The sequence below is a fragment of the Perna viridis genome, chromosome 1 (genome assembly GCF_037379345.1).
Source record: "Perna viridis isolate PV_CMFRI_1.1 ecotype Kerala chromosome 1, ASM3737934v1, whole genome shotgun sequence".
NCBI classification, from domain to species: domain Eukaryota; kingdom Metazoa; phylum Mollusca; class Bivalvia; order Mytilida; family Mytilidae; genus Perna; species Perna viridis.
The window spans coordinates 25729386-25755083 of record NC_142445.1 but is presented as its reverse complement, the minus strand read 5'-3'; the positions used below and the strand labels follow the sequence as shown (position 1 = coordinate 25755083).

The 25698-nt window shown below is 33.9% G+C and overlaps 2 protein-coding genes across 4 annotated transcripts; one reads left to right on the top strand and one right to left on the bottom strand.

The window, feature by feature from the left end:
- Positions 1-240: 240 nt before the first annotated feature.
- Positions 241-16422, top strand: LOC148627961 (uncharacterized). Of its 2 annotated transcripts, XM_088582297.1 has the most exons (17): positions 241-313; positions 1067-1153; positions 2476-2565; positions 2929-3027; positions 3410-3508; positions 4009-4110; positions 5685-5773; positions 6020-6359; positions 6831-7016; positions 7531-7817; positions 8219-8937; positions 9414-9562; positions 9937-10064; positions 10924-11009; positions 14966-15126; positions 15504-15628; positions 16287-16422. In XM_088582297.1, the coding sequence occupies exons 2-17, from the start codon at positions 1109-1111 to the stop codon at positions 16366-16368; spliced, it is 2787 nt and encodes a 928-aa protein (XP_088438423.1). In that variant the 5' UTR covers positions 241-313; positions 1067-1108; the 3' UTR covers positions 16369-16422. The 2 variants fall into 2 exon arrangements, with proteins under 2 accessions (XP_088438423.1, XP_088438434.1); XM_088582308.1 differs by lacking the exon at positions 3410-3508.
- Positions 16423-16971: 549 nt separating this feature from the next.
- On the bottom strand, positions 16972-25642 carry LOC148627960 (uncharacterized). 2 transcript variants are annotated; one of them, XM_088582330.1, is made up of 3 exons: positions 25579-25628; positions 21375-21456; positions 16972-20760 (listed from the first exon to the last, which is right to left on the bottom strand). In XM_088582330.1, the coding sequence occupies exon 3, from the start codon at positions 20749-20751 to the stop codon at positions 18712-18714; it is 2040 nt and encodes a 679-aa protein (XP_088438456.1). In that variant the 5' UTR covers positions 20752-20760; positions 21375-21456; positions 25579-25628; the 3' UTR covers positions 16972-18711. The 2 variants fall into 2 exon arrangements, with proteins under 2 accessions (XP_088438456.1, XP_088438446.1); XM_088582320.1 differs by lacking the exon at positions 21375-21456 and having other exon boundaries at positions 25579-25642.
- Between the last annotated feature and the right edge of the window lie 56 nt (positions 25643-25698).

The window sequence follows — 25698 nt, the reverse complement described above, 5'->3', positions numbered from 1 at the left end:
CAAAAATTGTACCACAGTAATAAGATTTGCAGGTAATATCTAAACGAAAATGGTTAGTTGTGACAAAATCCTAAATCGTGACATGCTGGATTCGACCTTTATATTTAATCAACTTATCCAACCGTCATAATTTGTAAACTATTTTTACCACCTCGTTAAATTGTAAACAATAAGAAGCCGCTTAACACAAAGAGGTTGGAACAAATATATCACAATAAGCATTTAAATTTGGTATTGTTTGAACATTACCAGAAGATTTTTATCATAATGAATTGTGACGTCATTGACCATACCGATGGAGTACCCCGAGGAGGTTAGTATCATTTTAATTCTACCTTGTTTATGAATTTTATTTTTTTTTTAATTTTGTACGAATAATGTTTCGTTATCCAGATTTCATCTAAAGCGTGCCTCCCAAATGAAAAACAATACCATTTTATTCAAAGTGACACAATCATTACTCTCAATGAAAAAAAAAAGGTTTCATTGACGGGAAACATAAAACAGGATTTGTTTTGATTTCAATGCAGAAATTTAAACTACGGTTTCTGTGACTATTTGACACCGTCTAAAGTCAATGTAGGGTCAGTCGGGTTATCTTACTTTTTTCGCCGTCATTGCAAATTTTGGTCTTCCTTTTTTTATTTTATCAACTGTTTTCTGTACAGCAATTGCTCATCAATGTTTTTTTTGCCGACCCCCCCCCCCTCATTAAGTAGAATTAAGGTGACGGAAACTTGTGGCAAATACTGATGCAGGAATTAATTTTCCTAGGGGTAAAACTTAACAATTCCTCATATTCTTATTCTTAAAGACCAGAAGCAGACCTCCCAATGCTTTTGCAATTCTAAATACAATAAATATATTTTCAGTTGTAAATGACTGAATATACTAGGTTTGACCTCAAATGACACGAGAGTGATTAGAATCTATTTATAAAGATTTTCACAAAGATTTAAATAATTAATACGAGACATATGGCCACAACAATAATAGGGTGCAATATGGTAAGACATTTACAACAATTCTTATGATATTTACAATTTTCTTCCATGTCTAACAACAGCACATGGCCAATTCTGTATAAAACTGCAGTTTGATTACGACGATGGAGTCTGAACTGAAACAAGCAGGAGATGGCCTGAAGAAGTCAGTGAGTAACTGTAATCTTAAGGAGGTAGACCTAGGTTAAGGGACACAACCCTTACAAATCATCGGAACGTTTTATTACGCATTTTACATCAATGTCATGTAAGCATCAAAGTAACTTTGACTGATTTCATTCTGTGTCAAATGAAAGCTTGATAGCCTTTGGTGAAATTGAATATCATACAAACATATCACCGACTTCATGAATTATGTCCCTTACCCTAGGCATACCTCCTTATTAGGGTCGTTTGTTATTGCAATACGAACATTACTGAAAACGAATTTTATTTCGTTCTTATATGTGTAGACAATATTTTTCAAACTAATACTATTCTTGGCCTTAATGTAAACAAACTATATACTAGTAATCATGTTCTTTACTACATGGTATTATGACTATTCTTTGGATAAACTTGGTATAATATGACCTTGACAAATCGAAAACAAGAACTTTTATTATAAATGGAGGGCCTTATTTAGACATCGATAACAAAGAGAATATTTAGAGTAAATTCTGTTTGAAAAATAACAACACTGACATATTTGCAAAATTTCTCCCATTCAAAGACAAATGAAAGAAGTGGGCACAAACAGGATGTTTTTGCTCATTTCTCCTTCCAGATTAGGGCATGATTTATGGTTAGTCCTCCACGTGTATGCATTACATTGTCACTGTCATATCAACACTAATAAATCATTAATGCTTACCTATAACTCCATAATGTTTGCCACAATGGCTTGTACATGTATTAACTTTTGCAATAAAAATATACAGTGGATAAATACAGTGTTTTACTATTCCAATGGTTCCTAATCTAGTTTCGATGTGTAGCATTGCGATTTATTTTGAACAATCGTAGATATTTGATTTCCATTTAGTACCCTTCTTCCCATTGTGTCTTTAATGTTTATTGAATGGCGAACTCTAGTGAATACATTGGGAAGAACTCTGAACTTTTTTTTTTTTTTTGCACAGACTGCAGATGACAGTTTTATAAGTATTTTCATGTTTTTATCTGCGTTTACGTGTTGTATTAATCTATATTATAGTCATAGATCTTATTCAAAAGTTGTTTGTTTTTACATTTTTTTACATTCAGATTGCTTTAGACTTAACTTTCTCCATTTCATTATATACACTTTAATTGATTGTAATATTGCATACAACATTTGTATATTTTTTCCTACGTGAAATTTTTCTCATGTTATAAATCCCCTTGAAATAAAACCAATAAGCAAGTCCTGGATATTTCTGTATCAATATCATTTTTGGTCCTAAATTTCTATACTTTGGTATGTGAAAATAATATATGTTTTATTTCACAGCTCCTACAAGCGGCCAGAAAGTGTGATATGGGTACAATGTCTCGCCTATTGGATGAATGGAGGAATATAGACTTGTCGTTTAAAGATGAGGTGACACTCTTTCATTTGTTTTTATTTGAATATTTGTTTAGCATAATTTCCAATTTGTTTTGGGGATTCAACTTTAATATAAATTATCCAAGCGGCATATCAGTTCGAAATAAATTGACGTTAATTCCAATTAAGTCCTTTGTTGAACTCATTGGATTGAAATTTCTTTAAAATATTTTACCAGAAATAAGTACTTCCGGTTTAGAAATGGTAAATAGTAGGATAATTTCAAAACGTTTTGAATAGTATAATGGAAAGGTCAAGACAAAAGAAGAAAGTCTTACAAAATTTACTCATTGCCTTGCTATACATACAAACGGCCTTGAATGAATACGTTTGCCAACTATTAGATATTTTTTTAAGACAGGAAAGACTCTACTACACCATTGCACATCTGCAGGGGATAAAGAAAATTCACTTTTACTTCTAAAACGAGGCGCACCTACAAATCAATCCGATAATGTAAGTACACCTGGCATATTTGTTGCATGCCTTTAAGTTGTCTTCTTCACTTTACTACATGATGTAATCTTTTTGAACTTTAAGGTTAACATGAGCTTTGCCTGCTGTTTAAAACTTTTCAATTTATGGTGAATTAAATCTTTTTGAGCTCTTCTCAAGTTCTTAAATATTACTTTATACGGAATAAATGTCTTTTGAATATATGAACAGCAATATGCCAAAATGTTACAACAAATGAAAAAAAATCATTAAACTTGTAATTTCTTAGTACAAGTACTGTCATTTTCAACGACGTTTTGGTTTACAAGTGAAAGCAGCAAAATGAAATCAAATAACAAACAAATCGAACAAATCGCATATTACGAGATGAATGTTCTTATAGATGGGTTTGATGCCACTTCATTACGCAGCAAAGAAAGACTACACAGACATAGTGGAACATTTAGTTACACATGGAGCTTCTGTTAACTCTATTGAAACGGTAGGACAATCTTGCCGATGCTTTGTTTTGATAAAAGTTTACCTGACATATTTCCAGTATGTAAATGACTGGTATAACCAGCTCAAGAGGAAATTTTGTATGTTTAATGAAACTACGTAATGTAGGGAAGACATTCTGGTAGTTTCTTGCGCGGCCAAGGCATGAAAACTTTGTTTGGTGCTTATAGAAAAGCAGCTAGGTTTCACCATCTACATGTATGTGGGTCCATGTCTGGCATATCGAAATCATGATGGCTTATTTACTTTACTTCTTTTTGTGATTTCTTCGAATTTTTACATTTTGATATTATTTCTTTCGCTATTTCTTTGCTGAATCTTTCTCTCGAATTTCGGTTGCTGATCTATTCGTGCACAACTTTTCTATTACCAATTGATAAAAAACATAAACAAGTCTATGTCTTCCTTAAAAATAAAGACGCAACAAGAAGCTAGAGAAAAAAATGAACAACTATCAGCACTACATACATCTTTTTATTGCAGAAAACGGGACAAACAGCACTGCATATTACTGTGACAAAGAACTTTGTAACAACGGCTCAATTTTTGTTGTTCAGTGGATCTGATGCCTCTTTAAAAGACAAGGTATGGTCGTAGAATAATCTAATTAAAATATTTTTGTTTCACACAATTAATGAAGCATTTCTTTGTGAAATGTCGCATTACATGTTCGTTATGGTAATTGATTGACCAAAGATTGAAATCAAACCATATTATTTAATGTTTCTTTTATGTCCAGCCTTCCACGTGAGTGAGCTTATTGATAACAATGATTAACTAGTTATTCAGATATCTATCTCACGATATTTTAAACATGACACCCCAAATGCACCCAAAACAAGGCAATAGGCCAAGCAAAATACTAGCGATTTTATTTTTTATTTATAACAGTTGACCCAAGTCCTTTTTAAAGTTATTTAAACACACGAAACAAGGCCGAGAGTAACTGGAGATACGTATACTAACGGCGGTTTTTAACGTCATTGACTGCCCTGTCGAGTCTCGCACGGACTGTGGAGATACTTCTTACCTAACCTTAATTTACACCCTTATATGGTAAATGACTATGGGAACGCGTTTTAATTCGACTTGTTAACAGCAATGGTAAAACATACTTTTGAGACTAGAAAACGGAATTTGTAAACTTGATCTTCGTAGCGAATATGGTTGACATTTCAATAAATTTCGAAAGCGATGACGACTTCTCATTTCAAGTGAGTATGTTCCCTTTTATGGATTCACATATCGATATACATTGCAGATGTTTTTTAATCCAAATTTAAAATTCCAAATATTTTATTTAGTCGTGCAGAGCCTGAATATTGTCTCGGAGGAAAACCGTTGAATGAGAATATTTATACGTACGTGTGTCTTGTGTGAAGCTCGTCAAGTATCAGCATCAATTCTTTCATGTTTTGTGGGGTTTGTGTTTTAGATTTCTGTGCGTACTTTGTACGTACTTCATTTGTGTAGTGTGCAACTTGGTCTTTGCGTGTTGTGTTTCCCGACTGTCTTGGTCAAATCAAATCATGATAATCTCTATTCCTACCGTTTTCACTCTTTAAACGTAAACTTTATTTAGTCTTATACGCGATATGTAATCACGTATTATAATAAGTAAACAAGTTGCAGTGAAAAAGAATGTTTGTTGTTGGTCATTTAATTCAAACTTCTATCCTTACACAATGCCAAGTGAAAGGGCACTGACATTTTCCCATAATATGGTATTTCTTAAAGTCTATTGTAAAAGCTTACAGTTTAAGTATAAAATGTTCACAAGTATATAATAAAGTCTATCCATATTAATCGGAACAAAAGTGGATATACGTGTACAAGTATTTACACCCGGCTTTCGGAAAAATACATCTATGAAGTCCTACTCCACAAAAGCGTTACCTTGAAAATCGAATAAGTTTGTGTGCATGCTGGTGTTGCATTCATTTTTTTATTTCTATAAACAATATTTGCTTCAAAATTGGACAAATCATATTTACATTATAATGGATGACTTAGAATTCAATGATGAAGACATGGATGAGTTACTTCCGGTAAGAAATTTCCCTTTAGTTCCCGTTACTTCGAGCGGTTTAGTTCTAATTAATTCAATTTGGATAGTGCTGGCCCTAAATTTTCTCACTTAAAATTTATATATATTGCAGCAAGGAAAAACCCCGATAGCACTTTGTCGGTCGAAAGAAATGCGGAATATTTTGGCGGGATTTGCTCAGGGATCACAGGGAGGGCTTCGGTAAGTCAGTTTTCTAGTAGTGTTGCATAAGTTGATCATTATTATCATAATGTAATGCGTCAAAAACAATTTTAAATGCGAAAAATATTTTTATGCTGTAGGATATACACGTCAATCAGATTCACAAACTGATGATGATTCAAAAGCCTTACAAGTCAAATAATCAAATAGTTTTTTTAGCATTTATTCAAGTTGAACGAAACCAATGTAACCAATTTAAAGTATTAACAATAATCTCACATTTAGGGAGATACAATTGCAGACGGTTGAAATGAAAGGTGGCGCCAAAACTTACTGTGATCGCCTTGACCTCACTATCGATTATACGAATGGATCTCCTGAAGATATCTTCTCAGTTATGTGCCGAAAACAAGCGATTGACTATTCAGACGAAAACTTCGGACTGACAGACAGGGATGAAGTGTTCAGTGATGTCATAAATTACAGACTTGGGCGAAAGGGAAAGCAAACCACAGCTACCCTAACGATCCCAGTCTTTGGAGAACTCGAAGTTAAGGAAGAACTAATCTTAAAAGGAAATCGTGGTTTTACGTCTGCAACAGACTCCATGAAGAAAGACGGATCGGTAATAGATTACAAAAGTAAAACTTTAAGAAATGCCTACTGTGTAGATGTCTTGTTAAATTGTATCTCTCGACTACTTAGCAGTTTTTTCTTCGTGTTTTTTTCCTGAATATTATCCTGTTGAAGATTTAATGTGACATCTTTTCTGTGGTTTAATGTTCCCTATGGGACTTGTAAAATGTTTACTAAATATGACATTCATTGGACAGCATGGTGGACGTCTTTCAAGGTGCAGGAACTGCTCTCCTGCTGGAGCACCTGAGATATTTTTGGTGGGGTTCGTGCATTTCGTCTCGTTGATTTGTTTTATTATTCGTCTTTCTTTTTGTGGTCCTTGTCAGTTAATATGTTTTTGAATGTGTTTTGCCTATTTATTTACCCTTTATGATATCCCCCATTTTCATAGGCACTTTGGTATCTTCTATATACTTTACAAGAACATTTTAATGTATTATTGACATTTTTCTTTCAGAAATACTACTGCATTGCAACTATTGATATGTCTCTATTGGATGCGTTCGTTATAGTTAGTCGACCCGTCGTCGAAGTATTTAGTGTCGGTCCAGAACCAAAAACGATACAATCGACAGTAAAACCAGGTGTAGAACTGGTTATAAAAGATGACACATTTGAATTAGACTCCCATGTCAATGTAGAAGTAAGTTCAATGGTTACTTATTTTTTTTTCGGTTTGTTTAAATATCTGTCGAAATAATGCTGGTCATTGCTACTTGTAGACATGGCACAATGGAGCGTCTTGATGCCACTCCCCCTATTTGGCATAGGCAACCAATTTCGTATTTTCCGCCCGTTTTAGCCTTCTTTCTCTATGATTAAATTCACTCCAAATATAATTACAAATATCAAACTGCGTTTCCGAACAAAATTGGTTTTCTAGAACGTGTTTACCTTGGCCCTGTTCACAAGTACCTTTGGTGTGCGTTTTGGTGTGTTTGTCATGGGGACGGGGCAAGTAGGATGACAATTATGGTGGTTTTTTAGATTTGCCCTTTTGAAATATGTAATAATAATTCATACATTACAACGAAAATACGTTACTACTCCTACTTCATTCGCCAAAATTTGAATAAGCAAACTAAACAAAAATACTGAAAATTGCATACGTGTCATTTTAATACTGAATATTTGTACATCTTCGTTGAATTTTTCAGATTACAGACCCACCAGACCACGAACTTTTCACGTCAAACACAATGGAGGACCTTTACTCCTGTACGTGTTTTTGTTCCGTTTACTGTTCTGAACAAGCCGGACCCAAAGCAGACATATTGTACAGACTCCCGTTACCAGATGAATATGGCCAAGGTGGAGAATTATATGCCTTTGAATCGAATGTTTACGAAATAGGACAAGTGGGTGAAGCTAGCTGGACCCCACTTAATATCAAAGTGACTGTCTCTAATAAGCACGTTGAGTTTGTCTCGAGGACGTTTTCCGTGTAAGTTTTCGTACATGCAGGTTAAGACATAATGGAACATGTATACAATGCATAAGAGTAGTAATGTCCTTAATCTTGAATAATAAATGAGAGACAGATGCTTTATTATGATAGGTTATCAGGCACAGATCAAAAAGAAAGGATTGCTGGGCGTATGTCCCTCCCCTTACATTCTAAAAAATAAATAATTATGTTTAAATGAAATCTTCACTTTCCCAAACTTCACTTGGTCTTGAATTCTATTTACGACACTATAACCTTAAATCCTGGATTCTACCCTGGTTATGTTGTGAAAAAGTACATCATATATCATTTTTTTATGTTTGAATTTTCAAATTTCTTGTCTAATTGTTATACTTATTTGCATTAACACCTTCGAATAAAAGTGATTTTTTATTCAGGAAAACGTGTATCGAAACAAAGAAAGGAGTAAACCCGTCATCGTTAGCTGGTAAGGTACACTCTGCCTTTGAAAAGGCTCAGAAAAGACAATACACCGTAATGTTTCTCGTCATGTCGAAACGTATTGGTACTGGTAATACATTTACCGTGGTGGTTGAATGTGTCAAGGTAGAAAACGCAGAGAGTCGCAAGAGGTTTTGGATACAGGAAGGCTACCTCGACCAGAAACCAACCCAGTCAGCATGGTTTGACTCTTATTCTAGAAACAAGTATAGATGTAAATTGGGAAAGTCCTTAGCAAACCTTCAAGTTTCAGGAGACTCCGATGAAGTATTTTTACAGTTCCATGCTAGAAGAATCAATTATCAGTGCTTCACTCTACAAATTGCTGAGAATTTTGAGGAGGCTGCCGGTGATATACAAATATTTTCAGTGCCATTAAAAACTACGCGTGAGGAAAACAAAGACTTGTCTGTTCGCCCAGAGAAACCAGACAAATCAAAGCCTGAGAAACCTCTTGCAACGATATCGATACAGCTGTCGAAGGCAGACGTAATTACATCCAACATTCCACCACTTTCGCCGACTCTCTCCGATAGACTTTCACCTACAAAAACGAAAACTACGTTAACGACGGTCAACGTTAAACCAACCCCAACGAAGACGTCACAGAACATTAACTTTAAAGAAGAAGCTAAAGGGGATCCGAGTTGGAAAGGTAGTTATTCTAGTATGCATAAATCAGATATACTCCGAAGGCATTTATATGGTATAAACGATGTAATAATTGATAAAATATAGTCATGTATATATTTTCATACCTCGCCACATGAAGTAGCGAGGTATTTCGTAATGCCCCCCAAAAAGATGTGTGTCCGTCACACGACGGATTCAGACGATAACTAGAGAACGAATTCATGATTTTTTTAACTTTGCACAGTTAAGTACCATAAAAACAGATTAAGTTCAATTTTCAGCAAAATCCAAAATTTTCATTTTCGAGTTAAAAACATTTTGTTACCCCCTATAACCATGCATTACAGGGCGCGGTATCACTTTATGTTCCTTTTTTCCCATTTTGTAGATGCCTGAGTAAACTGCCATATGTTGTACAATATAGCTATAACAAACCAAGTTGTAGAACGTTTATTCTAAGGGACATTAATAATGTAAAGTTTTTTTGGCATTTTACAGGCTTTACAAATGATGCATTTTTACGAGGTATTTTGAACCAGTTAGACGAAGAATGGTATAGAGTCATGATTTTGAATGGTATGTCATTTCAAGACGTTGATACAGTGCTTCACATAGATGGCGCTACGCAAGACCAAAAGATATTTCATGTAAGAATCTAGGACTGTATGTTGTTCTTCTACAAGTCAATACATTCGAATTCAAACCAGCTTTTTCTTCATATAAATGCAAAAACCCTTTTTTGTACAAAAACAAAATAATTAAAAGTAAACGAATTTAGTTTGTACTGCACATGCAAATAAAACACAGTATGACCACGTGTTTGCAGCGGTACAAAATGTATGTCAATAGAAGTATTTTTTGTGTTCATAGTTCAAATTGAAATTTGAAAAATAAAATCCTTATAACAACATTTATAAAAGAATCTTTTTAGCAGACATCCATCTTGCTGAATGTTTTAACGTAATGCTACATTTGTATTTCCTTTTTTATATAAATATTTAAAAAAAGAACATTTTTGTAGTTTCTGTTACGATGGAGAGATAGCAGCCGAGCCAGAGACGACTTGGGAATGTCTAGTCTAATCACAGCTGTAACAAAAGGTGGACGTCGAGACATCTGTACTTCCATTCTTCTGGACATGAAACAGTGGTAAGTATAAACGGACCAAGGGGTCCTTAAGCTCGAAAAAATGATTCTATAGAAAAAAATGGAAATCACTAGAGTCCCCTTTTTGGAAACTACATATAGTAAGCAATTTTTACTAAAGCTGTCAACATGTGCCATATTCAGCAAGAGCCTGTGGGCACTCTTTAGCAGAATATCTGAGTTTAATACAGTGTATACCTAAAGGCCTTTCATCATCGTCGGAAACACGGTTGACTACGCTTCGGAAGTACGAATCCTAGTCAAACGTGGGTTTCCGACAATGGTCTTTCACAAGTTTTACTTCGATTTGATACATGGTTGGAGAAATAAGTATAGCACGACGTAGTAGTCATTAGAAAAAGTTACGAGTGTCTGATCCTCTCTTTTTCAGCCACTATACTAACAGTCTTTGTAAGAGCCGTAAGGGTCCCCTTTTACATAAAAGAATACAAATAAGTTTAGAATAGACTCGTTTGTGTTAATTGAGGGATAGTCTATGGGCATTTGTGAGATTTGTTTTCGAGAGGTAGCTTAATGGCTTGGGATGGAGCGAGAGAATTTTCCTCGCGAAGTGTGTATTGCTTCTCTTTTACTATTGAAAATGGATCAGACTTATGTGTTCCGTATCGACATCCTTTTGGCTTGCATGTAGAATTAGTGCTAACATAATTAAAAGTATGTACAATAAGAATACAAATTTTATTGATGCTGTTTGATTCTTGTTAACACTTTCAGATTATATATTAACTCTTATGTAGTAAGCAGCGATTAAGGTCGTTTTTGTAATTGAAAGAGAATTATCAATTTAGTAAAGTTATACTTGTTCATGGTTACATAGTACTTTCTAGTCTCTTCTATACAGGTTCATAAATGATGACAATAAGAAGTTCAAGTTCTGGCGTTGGGTGAACAAAGCTTTTACAGACTCTGACATATACAACCCTGGAGGTATGTTTGACTAGTATCTCTTAGATAACATTTACCAAACTGACAGGCAAACTATAAGCAAAAGTCAAAAGAAAATATTCAAAAGAAGGAAAGCTCATATAAAAGTATCAAGAAAAAAACAAGAAGTTTGAAACAACCTCAATGACCCTGACTTAGTACAGGCATTTCCAATGGAAATAGTGGTTTGTTCCAGGCTTAATACGGCGCTAAACCTCCCCTCCCGCTTCCATTAGTTTCCAGTATATAACAATACAAACAGGCAGCACGAAATTGCCATTGGGCAAAGTTGGTATTTAAATGCAAAGTTTGTCACCTCCTGAAGTGGTGGTGACGGAAAATCATTTCATAGCATTGAACATTCACATTTTAGAGTCGAGACGATAACACCGTCAAACTGGCGAACAAATAGCCAGCGAATAATAAGCCCGATCTAGCGAACAATAAGAAAGCGCGGGGAAACTCCAATGCCTGAAACCATATAACATAACAAACTCACAGGAATGTGCCAGTTTATTACATATCATTTATGTATCATGGAATAATTTCGTGGTAAATTTGTTGACAGTATGGTGTTTATGCACATATTTCTAATGCATTTCAAGATGCTTTATTGAAACTGAGATTGAAAAATTTTAAAAGAAAATTTTGAAAGCTATTTCTGGACTTAACATTGACGAGATCCAAAGAGGACAAAATGGCCAGCCTGCTTGTTATTATATTTTAAAAGTTATATTTTCTGAGCTAAAAGAGATTGGACAACTCGGCTCATTAAGATAAACATTAAACGTTCCTTTCATAGATGTAAGAAAGTCTGGGCTATTATATAGAGTTCAAACAAAAAATGAAACCCATCATCCAAGTCTTGCCCCCCCTAAACTCTCCTGCTATTGGAGTGGTTTTGATTACATTATTATAATAATTCATTTTTCATTGAACTTCTTGAAAATAATTAGTATTAAATACCTACAAATTTAGGTATCCTTATCATAATTTACTTGTTGGATTAATCCTTCACTAATCTAGTGTTTCGGCGGTAATTTATCAATGCTATTATTTACTAGTATGTCATTTGCATCAATTAATTTAATGCGCATATAGGCCCGCCATCATCAGGTATTGTTCTATATATTCTGAACACTCATTCTTTTAGTTTTGTTGATGTTAGCAGATCTGCTAAATGTCTCGTTAAAATGGAGAACTTTGCATTTGAAAAAAGCTGATATGTTGAATACAATGATATTTAAGTCAATAGTGTCAAACGTCTATTTTCATTGTTTATATGCTAAAAATAGTATTTTGGTTCATTGTTGTAATTATTCAAGGATGGAGAGGGGGCAATTTTCCTCTTATTGAACATGAAATAGTCCTATTATTTATTATTTTGGATCACTCCAAAGCTACGATACTCTACGAATGCAATGCATCTTGTACAACTTGCACGCGACAATAATCGGTGATATCGAAGAAAATTCAAAATTCTGAAAATTCACCTTTCTACAATTTTTATAAAAATGTAAACCAAAAGGAAAATCTAAGCACCTGTATTGTTAGATATGATTTGTCATTTTCTTATTCATGAATGCCTAAAATAGTTTTATAGTGTCGCAACATGTATGCTTTAAGTGTTATTTTTTGTTTCACACCCTGCAGACTTCATCATGACTTGTTTTCTAGGGGTAAGGATAATATTTCTAACTTTCTTTGAAGTTTCTTACATGAAAATTAGTTTTTGTCGGTTTTATGATGTAGGAAAGTGAACTATCTATATATCTTTACACCATTACCGTCATTACGAATATCTTAAATATGAGTTTTACAGTGTCGGTATGCTGTGAATGGAAACTTTAATTTGATACCGTGACCAGTTTTATAGGGGTAGGTGTAATATTTTCAACTTTCTTGGATAATTCATATATGAAAATGAGATGTTCTTTGTGTAGAATATAAAATTAATTATCTATCGAATGATATAAAATATGAAGAGTTTAGGTCATCAAGCAGTAAATTGTCGAAATTTTATGGAAAAATCGAAAACCCCATATTTAGCAATATTTGATTATTGTTTTGGGGAAGGGGTGCATGTTCTTTTTTTCCAGGCCGTATTTTATAACTTTTTGAGTTGTGTAAACCTGAGCGCATTACAGACCTGTCAATATTTATTGAGTTTGGGCCCGGCGCATTTCATTTTAATTTTTGCCTAAAAAATGTTCTTTCGTCTTTTTTTCGCAATAAAATGCATTTTACCCAAAAAATCAGTTAAGTAAAAATATCCACTGATGGTCCAGTTGATAATTATCTTCAAACGGGGCCCAGTCTATCCATTCGCCTATTTAAACTCATATTTTGCACAGAATTAACATAATTTTAAAACGAAAAAAATCAAGTCTGTCTGATCTTCTCTTCCTCTCTGTATCCGTATTTAGTACGGTCGGGAGCAGAATTATATCGTCATTTTATATGTTAGAATGGCAAATTAAAAACAAAATGGAATACTGCAATAGAGATCAACCAATAAATGAATAATCATAATTTATTTTGGTAATGTTACAGACTAAACATAATTCGATACTACAACAAAAAATATGATGCTGTAAACTTCAAGCAATATACGAATATGCATTTATTTTATAGAATACACCTCTGATTAGAGAGATTTACTAAAGAAACAAATGTTTGACTATTATGATTTTTGCCTTCGTATGAATCTAGTTTTGGGAATGCTACATACATGCATAATTGAATGTAAAAAACAATGGCTGGTATCATGAAAATGGGTGAATAATGCTTGGTGGCTTCACAACAGCTCGAAGAATGGCCATTTATTGTAACTGTAAAATGAATACAGTTTAACCCGTGAACACCTTCCTGTATTGTTCTGCTCTTTTCTTGGATATTAGTATTTCGATAAATTTTGGGAAATGCATTTTATGCATAGACAAACGTTAAAAATATAACATTACAATTATTGTTTTAAACCATTGCAATATCAATAAAACAAATTGAAAAACAAGACAACTTACTGAAATGTATATGACACTAAATAATTTATCACGAAAACAAGTAACAAATATGTATTGATAAAACGGCATAGTCCATTGTTAGTAGACTTTTTTTTTTTTTTTTTTGGTTTTTAGGTATGAAAGTTTTCCCGCGCTTTCTTCCTATTCACTGTGTTATTATTCGCTAGCTTGACCAAGCTTTTTGTTCCCTGGCTTGAGCTTGGTAAGACATTGCGCGTGCATGGTTCAAGCAATGTCTTTGAACTGAAAGCGAAAAAAATCTACTGATAGTTTTTATATCGGGGTTAAAATTTGTTTGTGCTTAATATGGAAATTACAACTTTAAACACAATAAAGATCGCTCTTTGGAACTCTTGTGTGACACAGGAAAAAATGCAAAATTTATGAAACATATGTTATCAATATGGAAATGTTTGCTTTTGTGCATATAAAATACATGAACACACAAATGCTCCAAAATACTAGTTTCATATTATTTGTGAAGTCATATAATTATCATACGAGTTTTGTTTACATTATTATGAATTAATAAGTCCTAAACATAAAATTATGCTCTACATGTTGGTCCTGAACAGTTTAGCATTTGGAACTTTTTTTCTTATTCAGTTAGATTCCTTTTACTTCAATATTTTCAAATTTTGGCAAAATCTGTAATAAAATCGTATTAATTTATTCCAATACACACGCCTATTCAGACAGAAATATTTCATATGTAAAAGTATTCCGATTAAAAGGCCGTGGTTTGAAGCTCATGACCATATTGATCAGGTGACAGGAAAACTTTGTATCCAAGATAAAATAAAAAACAATGGCATCTTTTATAACAATAAACATGGTCATATTAAATTATATTGATATCACATGGTCATATTGAATTACATGTATAATGATATCAAAGTTTAGTAAAAGTAAAATAAATGGAAAAATATCTTTCAGATTACCCTGTTCCAATGTCTGACGAGTTTTTAGTTTTAGCTACTGATGCTATAGAAAATGTCAATTATGAGGTAGCAGTATCCTTAGGATTGACGAGACCAGAGGCTAACAAGATTCAGCAAGACGAACTTCTAGCCACTGATCAGCACAAATTACTTGTGGTAATATTTTGTTACTGGTGTTTGGCATTGATAAAATTAATTCTGATCATCAATAAACTCAATAATTTGCACTTTATAATCTATAACTTGCATAATATTATTATGATATTAAAATGAGGTCATCGTGTGTATCGAACTCACACATGAGCTTTTATATTCTTACATTTTTGCTACTGCGAGCCTCGTCAAAAGAATACCAGGCACTGAAGATGATAAATTATTATTTTTCAGCAACTCTAAAATGCACTAGTATAACTGGAAGGTAATCTTGTGAAATTTTAGATATTAGCAGAAATTACAAAAATCGATTAGCACACATTACATAACATGCAACTTTTTGATGCACAGTGTTTGCAATTGGTAACTTATGTTTTAAGCTATTTGTGGAAGCAAGGGACAGAAAACCATCAAGAAGTGAAGCTCTCAGAGTTTTTATCAAAGCTATGGAAGAAGCAGAAATGCTCGAAGGAAAGAAATGGATTGTCATGGCATCGATCAACTGGTGAGCATATTATTTAACTTTTACATTATTTTGTTTAGATCATGCTTGTACAGTTGATTTGTATATGATTTTCTGTATTGTTTTCTCTGGTCAAGCTAGCTTCAAACCTATTTAAGGAGGTAGACCTATCGTAAGGGACACAACTCTCAGAAATCATTGGAACGTTTGTATTCATTATTTTACATCAATCTCATGTAAGCATCAAAGTGACTTGAACCGATTTCATTCTTTTTCAGAGAAAAGCTTGAGAGGCTTTGGTAAAATTGAATATGGTACAAACATATCACTGATTTCATGAGTTATGTCCCTTACCCTAGATCTACCTCCTTAAATATTGATATTTCATAGACGTTAGTATATTTTATATAAAAAAATCATTGTTTTAATTAATATGAGTAGAAGATTTATAGATTTTAAACAAATTGCCATTTATGTAAAATGTATCATGATTAACATTGTACGTGAGTTCTATGATTAAAACTTGTGTAAGTGTAAGGTAAAAACTAATGATTAAAGAGTTGATATAATTACAATATATCAAATATCTAAGCATTGCCCCAATAGAAGCAAAGAAATCTGTATCGGACGGACAAGGTGATTGCAATATAGCCCCACGCATTATGGTATAATACAGGCATGTTAACATTTCTATTTGTAGGCTCCAAAGCAACAAGAAAAGTGAGGACCCTTTTGTGAAGGAAGTAGAAGCTGTTCTCCGACCAATGAACTTGATTAGTTGATTTTGAAACTGATTTGTTTAAATTTTGTCAAAAATAAAAGATATACGCATTTAACTGACGCATATCTAAAAGAAATTTATTGTGCTAAATACAAAAATACCAGTCATGTAAAATATAACAAATTTCGGTACGTGTTTCATGAAGTAACCTTTCGTCAGCAGCATTAGAACCAATTATTTTTTAAGTTCACGATCCAAAAATAAAGGATATGAAAGGGGTAATCAAAATCCAAAATATTTTAAAATAGGAAGAAAGATCCAGGATTGAAAAGTTCTACCAAAGTACATGGAAGGAGCTGCATTACTGTAGCTATCATGTTTAGTACGTTTAGATCTTAGTGCTTCTGAAAATATTTGAAAATAATGATTCTATGATATACACGTATAAGTAGAAGCAGACAAGACTGAATACTCCCTAAACTGATGCTTCATTTTTTCTAAAAAGAATTCTGACATTATGTTTGTCAAAATAGATCATATATATAGAGGTCAAGGTTATATAATTTTATGATTGATTCAAGAGTGACATTTCATAACGTACTGCTGGCGTCCTAAAACTATACTGAAATACTACCACATGAAATGTCAGAGTAAACAACTGGTACTAATTGTAAACATGTATATTTATTTTAAACAATATAAACTTTTAGAAACATGATTAACTCATCAACACTGAAACTATGAAATAATATTAAATAGAAATAATTGACATAATAAAAATCTAAAATGAAAATTCAAGTTTTCAATGTTCCTTAGCAATATTCCACAAAACGGGCGAATCCAGAGATTTTGAGAAAAAGGGGGTCAAGAAAAATGTGGGTACCAAGCTATCATTTGCTCATCTGTTCCAAAATTTTGCATGAAAATAACAGTCTTCAAACAAAAGTGGTGGGACAAACCCCGGACTCCCTTGGACCCGCCACTGCAATATTTCTAGTGGAAATATCGATGATACATCTACCTTGGCCATTTCGGTTAAATTTTCTGCGGTGTAATATAAACAATCTGGTGAAAAGCTGGAGAGTTCGCCACGCCGAACCTCTCTTTTGAATAGTTACGGTCAACAATAAAAAAAGTCATGTTTAGAAGAGAAAAGTAGTAAAATAATGACTTGACTTGATTGCAAACGCTCAAGCGAAAGAGATACGAAAAATGTTCTGGATAATGTAAAAAAATCACTGCAAATGTTACGGGCGATTAAAGCTGCAGGAAAAAACCAACGAACTTACAATGTTTTTTTTTATCAATTTACCTTGATCATATTTTAACTAACTATAGCTTTTCTGCATGCATAACTGTACTTTGGAGGCAACGTTACATGCATCTTCCACTTAAATCAACAATTGTCAATTTCATGTAAAATCTATGTAGTTTTGAATACCGAATGGGTTTTGTCTTTGTTTTTGAACATTACAAAGTGAATTTGGAAGGTTTTTGACGTGCATGAATCACTCCCCGTCTGATTTTTAGAAAAAAAAATGCTACTTGATACTATCCGAGAGAACACATTTTAAAATGAAATACGCTTCCATGAATGGTGAAAAAAAGTTTTGTGTGTTCATTTGCACTTGAGTTTGCTTTTCAGTAGAGGGCTCAGTTTTCAACTTGATAGTTTCATGGCAAATATTTAGTAAGCTAACTAATCTGATGCTGATTTAACTTGAATTTCGATATTTCACAACGACTGAAAGTAAATGTCATTGCGGACAGGGAGTGTACTAATATTGATAAAAGTCCCTGATCTGGGTTAATGTTCACATTTTTAGTGAATATAATTATGTAAGCTAGGTGTGCACGCGATTTTTCAGCAATTTACGACAGGTACTTAAAATTTAATCTTGATTTCACGTAAATCAATGCAACTTGCTTTGAAACGTACAGCAAAATTGGAACATGATTATACCTGTACAATGGCATTCAAATATTAAATAGTAAACTAAACTACAATGTTACATCACACGTAGTTTAACTCCATTTCCTGAAAGCTAAATGTATATACCTTTAAATCCGAATAAAAAGGATAAAACTTTCCTGTTTTCTTCTTATATAAACAATAAAATAGGTAAGTAAAATTGTACAGCTATTTTGATTACCTTTAAAACATACTAACTACCATATCGAGTAAAGTAACCCCCCCCCAAAAAAAAAAATGGCTTTATTTGTAGCAAAATTTAGAAAGATATTACCATATAGACCACCATAGCAGTTTAATGTCTTTATTCAGCTTCCAACATATGCTGTAATAAACGGCTTTGACCTTTCATGCAAATGCGGACTTGAAAACCTTAAGGTCTTGAATTTAGCTTACATCCACACCTGTTTGATTGTCTAAAGACTAAACATTTTAACTTTCACTTGGTTTCTTCGCTTGTAGAGTACTGTCGCCATTAAAATCCGGATGACCCCTTCCGAGATCATACGTTCTACTTCTCAAGTTTCGGCGACCTCTTCTGATGAAAAATCCTATAACCAACCCGGCAAATACAGCAGCAATACTTCCAATCATGACATAAAAACCGTTTGATCCAACAAATGAATCCTGATCATCAATATCTTGAGCCTGTTCTGGTGTATTATGATTCATACCATACATAATCGTGGGGTAGACGAACATAGTTGAAGTCGGTAGGATTTCTGAAGACGCTTGGGATTCGTAAACGGTTGATGACACAATTCCTTGGTATTCGCTTGATAACAATGGAGTGCTCTTCATTACCGAAGAAGAGAAAAGTGTAGTCGTGGGTACCACAAGGCACTTTTCATCTAAGTTAAGATTTTTTAAAGGCATTCCTTTCATTTCTGGTGGTTCCTCACAATGACCGACTAGGTTTAACCTGGTACTCTGATTATTGAGTTCCATTAGTTCGCAATCACAATAAACAGGATTATTCCCCAAAGATACAAACTCCAAACGTCTGACGCCATCGAAAAGATAAGATGGTAACGTCTGAATATTATTGCCAGAAATATCCAACTTCCTTAGAAAGCGAGTGTTTCTAAACAAACCACGAGGAAGGTGTTTGAGCTTATTTCTTGCAACATTCATGTCCATTAGCCGTGATTGATTAGCTAAAGTATCCCGCGACAAGTGTACAAGTTCATTGTCACTCAACAGTATTTCGGTAAGCATGTGTTGGTACATAAGTGCATCCTTGTTGATGTTGTCAATATTGTTGTGGCTAAGATCCAATTTCTCTAGCGATTTCACACCTCCCAATGACCACTGCGTAATATTCTGTAGCTTGTTATAGCTAATGTTTAAAGCAGTTAGAGTGTTTACTGCTGGATCAAGCAATCCCCGAGGTAGATCCTCTAAATTATTGTGCGACAAGTCTAAAACTACTAACGATGAGAGCGAATGAAACGTTTCATTGTGCATGATAGCGAGATTGGTCCTGCTTAGATTTAAAAATCGCAAACTTCTAAAACCTTTCAAAAAATTTGACCCTGTTTTATATATACCACTTCCTGATAAATCGAGTGTCTCTACTTGCGATTCTGTACCAGATAGTACCAAGTCCTCAATATTGTTCAGTGATAAGAATTTCAAACTTTGTTGTTTGTCGAAAAGACTCCTCGGTAAAGATTTTACTCCATCTATAACCACAGAGTTTAAATTAACCGGCATGTCCCTGTTGTCAATTTTTCGGGCATGGAATATATACTGTGGTAGTGTATGCATATTTTTGGTCCTTATAACTAGAGATTTTAAGATGGTTAGTCCACTGAAAGTGTCTTCGTGTAGTGTAGTAACGTTTGGTACATTCAGATGAATTTCAAGTAAGGTGTCTGTCCCGAAACTAAATATCTTCGTGGGTATGGAAGTAGCAGTTGTGAATTCAAGATATAGAGTTTTTAACTTCAAAGACCTGAAAATGATTTCTGGGACTGTATGACTCTCAATAACAATTGATAGAAAGTCAAGACCTTTAAGATTATCGAAAGAATGGTCACCAAATTTATGTGATCTGATTCCATTGAGTTTTCTAAGCTGTTTTAGATGACCAAATGTTTCCTTTGTCACGTGGTCGATGATGTTGCCTTCCAACGACAGCTCGCGAAGTTCAGAAGTAGTCGAAAATGTTTTATCAGATACATGGGTGATGTTATTATAAGACAGTCTGAGATCTACTATGAAATCTTCAAATCCTAGAAGCTGTTCAATATCATCGCCATCAAGATAGTTATGTGATAAATCAAAAATCTCTACATCACGTGGCACTGTTTCCGGAATATCATACAGACTACGGTTTGAGCAATCGGCGAAACAGTAATACCTAGCTGAAATTTGTATTTTTCCACATTCACACGGTTGACAATTCGAACATTTCAAACTGAATACAACTGGGATGAGAGCTACAAAGACTACAACACAAAGGAACATGTTGATACCCTGAAAAGAGAAGAAATACATTATTTTAATTGTAGACACATTCTAATAATGGCAGAGATTGAGATATTAAAATATATGTAAATGGACTGCACGGCTCTAAAAGTATGTAAGCGAGGATCCAGATAAGGAGAAGGTGGTACATAAGATATTGTGATTTGTTCAATTTTGTCAAATTTTCCAAGAAGTGGCATTGCAACCCCGGACCTCTCGCGTTACGTTACTGCTTGAGTGTTGTAGAATCATCTCTGGTCGCGTTTTGCCGATGTAAAACATTTCCTACTGATTCAAGATGCTTACACGTGTCTACATATTACCACAAAAAAGAAACCCTACTAGTATATTTTTTTCTGGTAATTTACGATCTATTATAATTAGACATATCAATTATTCCGTTCAGTCATTACATGCAGTGACTGGATTGAGCAATTGATGAGTATTTTACAACCAGTTTCGACGACCTATAAGGTGTTAGATGTAATTATGTCGTTTCTTAAACAAAACGGACAAAGTCTAATTTTTGTTGGATTTAAAGATTCTAGTTAAAATTTGGTGGATATAGTGGATTCAAAGATTAGGGAGAATTACTGATGTGATATATTTGAAAGTAAACATGCATAAAGCTATCTCAATGTTTCAGTCTTCATCGACTTGGATTCTCTCCACACCAGGTAGCTTTTTTGCATCAAACTACGGAATCTAAAAGAACAAAAACAAAAATATAAGCATTTCCAATATCGGCCTTTTCAGTTACACTTGAACCTCTACGCATTTGTACTTCCTGTAGTAATTTGTTATGAGGTGTATGAGTTCCATATATTTTATGAAACTTACATGTAGTGTACATAATTTCTGTCACCTAAAGAGTCCTGTCATAAATCTCATTTTTATTCATTTTTGCATTTAAAAACCAAGAATTTCGATAAAAACTAATAGTTAAATATCTATAAACGTATGCACTTCCAATTTCCACAATTCAAGAATATCTAGTAAAGAAATCAATGGGTTTGCCTTTTTGGTTACCTAAAACTGTTTTTTTTAAAGAGACAATGACACAAAATTTCCAGAGTGTTAACTAATACTTAGTAATATCTCATGAATGTACTTAGTATTTAACTAATATGCACCGTACCAAAAGTTAATCCCATTTTGAAATCAAACAAAATATTGCCAGACACACAGTGTTTGTAAAAAGTAAATAGCAGCTGCTTATAAATATCAATAAAACTTCCTTAGTACAATGTAGTTGAAATTTAATTTTGCTCTGGACTTAATTACTGAAATGTTCCTGATACACTGCCTTTTAATGGGGTATCTATAAAATGCGAAACGAAATCTATAAATTTCGAAACGAAACTGAAAAATGTGAAACGAAACGGAACAGAGAAAATGAATATACGTGAATTGTAACTATATACACATATCTGCTTGAAATAAATCTTTAGATGTATACGGCGATAAAAAATCAAAAAAAAGTATTATCCAAGATTAACGTGTACATATATATATGTATGTATGTAAGTATGGACTACTCTTTTTCAAGACCATAGCAGAGTGAATGTCTTCTTCTCATTTACAGAATAAATATAATGTAGCACCCAGGACACAGCTAAAAGCCACATATTTACAACTTTAAAACCAAATATTTTTCTTTAATTACAGGTTAAAAACATGGCCACTTGCTGTCTATGGCTGGTGAGGCAGCTATGGTGTTGGTTAGCTGCCCCTTGAATGCCTCGATGGTACTAGCATGTTTGGCACTGTCTGGAAGGCTGTTCCAGTCCCTGGTGATTCTAGAAAGAACGAGAATTTGTAGGTGCCTCGGTTGGTGTGCAATTTTCTGTAGTTGCTGTTTCTTCGAGTTCTGGCACTACCTCAGTGTTGTTAGGTAGATGCAGCTGGTATATTTATCATGTCATGGTTGATTTTATACATCATGACTAGCATGGATCTTAGTCGGCATTCTTCTAGGTTTCCCATTGTAGCTCATTTAGCATTGATGTAACCTAGCCAGGAGTTCTGTCGTAGTAATTGCTCATGACGTATCTTGCTGCATTTCGTTGCACATTCCCTGGTGACTGCATGTGAGACTGTTAATAGGGATCCCAAATTGTGGCTGCATATTCAAGTTTGGGTCTAACCATGGTTCTGTAAGCAGAAGCTTTGATGTCTGGTTCAAATTCAGATATATTGCAGCGTAGGAACCATAGCCCTAATGCCATCCATAATTCTGGATGTTACATGTAAATATCCAAAACCGATGATATACAACTGACTGAGTATTCCTAGTGATGATGCCTCCTTTTTAAACTAGTACAACAAGCATATATATATATATATATATATATATATATATATATATATATATATATATATATATATATATATATATACTCGATACCATCAGAGGTTGTCCTGTTCAGTTACATATTGTGCTATTGTTCGTGCTCTAGATTTACTTACGAGGCAGTATCACTTGGTTAACGGAAGCTATATTTTTATTATAGCCAAGTTGGCCAAGTGGTCTAGAGCGTTGGACTTCGTGCAGACGGTGTTGCCATAGATGTCAGAGAAGAGAAGGGGTTCGAATCCCGCTGAGGGAATGACCAAATTTGCATCACAAATTTGCAACCTCGCATTGATTCTAGAGTTGGGGTGTAGTTTAGATATATATATCAGAATGTGACGACTCTATTCGCTACACTGCTCCATCGGATCAAATTGATACAGGTAAGATAACGTAAACTTATAGAAGGGTCTGAAAAATTCCCAACAATGTTAGAACTGTCAAATTTGCGAAGTCCAGAGCCCTAGACCACTCGGCCAGCTAGGCTATATAAAATATAGCTTTCGCTGACCGGCTCCAGGGTTCGACGTTAACTTTTATATTCACTTGTCCAGTCGGGCAAGTGACATATGTGATTCACTTGCCCGAAATATTGAAATACTTGCCCGGAACTTTGTGTCACTATATAGTGTTTACTCCCTCGACACTTGGGGAGAACTGATTAATTACAAGCCAAATAAATCGAAAAGCCGTCATATTTTTTGCGGGAATAAGGGGTAAAACAAGAAGCAAAGAAATTACAAGTATTCGTGTGAGGAGTTTTTATTTCACATCTTTAGTTTAACAAATGGACAACAATAACTATCTTCAATAGAATTTTATTTCTCTTTTTCTCTCATATTTTCGAAGTTTTCGATACAGATTTCTTACAGTTTTCCAAAGTAAGAAATACCATAAATAAATTGCGATATTCAATTGGATAACGAAAATAGATGTACAATTGGACGCATCCGATTGGTCGACATTAATATCATACGATTTATTTTTGGCAAAGGGAAAATCAGAAAACTATCCAATGATAATCTAGGTCAGCAAGGTCGGGAAGAACAGCGAACTATACAGATGTAATTTTCGATGTTTTAGAGCTGCGATGATCAGAAATAATGTAATTTGGGCACATATTTTTTTCACTTGCCCAGTCAGGCAACTTTGATGTCGTTTTTACTTGCCCCGGGCAATCGGGCAACCGTTAATGTCGAACCCTGGGCTCATTTCTCCTCGTAGAATTAATCTTGGACTGTAACTTAATACACTATGTATGGTACTACGGGACAGTTCATCTAGGTATTATTTTGTAGGATAGAGGATCAAATTAATGATGCATGTCACAACAAATCAATATTATACAACGTCTCAGAATGTGACATCTCTATTCACTACACTGCTTATTACAAAAATTATACGAAACACGTTTCAACTCTTACATGACAAAATGATGGTGACGAATGATTTTTTTTCTTCTTTTCGTTTCGTACTTTATAGTTTCGTTTCGCAATTTATATATTTCGTTTCCTTTCGCATTTTATAGGTACCCGGGGTACACGTTGTGTTTGAAAATGAAAGAATGTCCAGAAAAAAATAATTTCACAACAACAAGAATTTGTAATTAAACAAATCCACAAAAGTATATGTCACTAATAAATTAATTTAAAGCTTTCCTGAACCCTCATATTCGCAGTTTATAACATCTATAAGTACTTGAGGTCGGGATTTTTTTAACCTTCTTCCTGTATACCAGTCTCCCCTATGGTCTTTGAATATTTATCTCTTACAAAAATCAGGCCCCCAACTGCCTTGGTTTATGACAGTAAACAAGTGCCCTAATATGTTAACTTTGCCTATACGGAACTTTTTAAAGGAATGGTGTATGGAATTAAGAATCATTTATATATAATTTAGTTTTAATAACTGAAGAATGATTGTAACATATATGAAACTCATCCCATCTTCTCGGGAGACATCCGTGTATGTTTGCGTCCTTAGTGCCACAAGTTTTACATGTGCAACTTAACTCATCTGCTTAATAAAGTATAAAAACATCATAGGAAATACAAAATAAACTCTTTCTGGCTGTGTACGGACTTAGTTGCTATATCAGTAAATTCACGAAAAGGGGGTAAAAAATTTTCTTGCATATCAAGCATCTTTTTGACAATTTTTTATAGCTGCGAAATCGTACATACTGCCGGTAATATTTTTAATATTGTGTGATTTCGCAACTAGTAAATAACAAAAACATAATAGACGAGTGACCTTTTGGTCTCAAAGGCTATACATTCGCAGCTACTTTTTGCACGGTAATGAATATCAGATAATCAGTTGCAGTATGTGGCTATTGCTAAACATTCGTATATTATACAATGACAATAACGACACACGTGCCAAAAGTATCGGTCACACGTAAATCTACGAGATTCAAAGCCTTTCATCAGTAATGTTCACAAACAATGAGTTAAGAGCATTTATCTACAAACCATCATGACCTTTTACTCAACAAGTCAAGATTTTTTTCGTCTGCTTTTCTGCACCGGAAGTAATTAAGTGTGTAAATGAGAAAGGCAAACCGGTAAGAAGAAAAAAAAATCGGAATTAAA

Excerpts from the sequence above, each read along its gene's own strand:
- LOC148627961 (XM_088582297.1), top strand. The coding sequence starts at position 1,109 with ATGGAGTCTGAACTGAAACAAGCAGGAGATGGCCTGAAGAAGTCA. Across the intron at positions 8,938-9,413 it reads AGGGGATCCGAGTTGGAAAG|GCTTTACAAATGATGCATTT; the intron begins GTAGTTATTCTA and ends GGCATTTTACAG. Across the intron at positions 9,563-9,936 it reads AAGACCAAAAGATATTTCAT|TTTCTGTTACGATGGAGAGA; the intron begins GTAAGAATCTAG and ends ACATTTTTGTAG.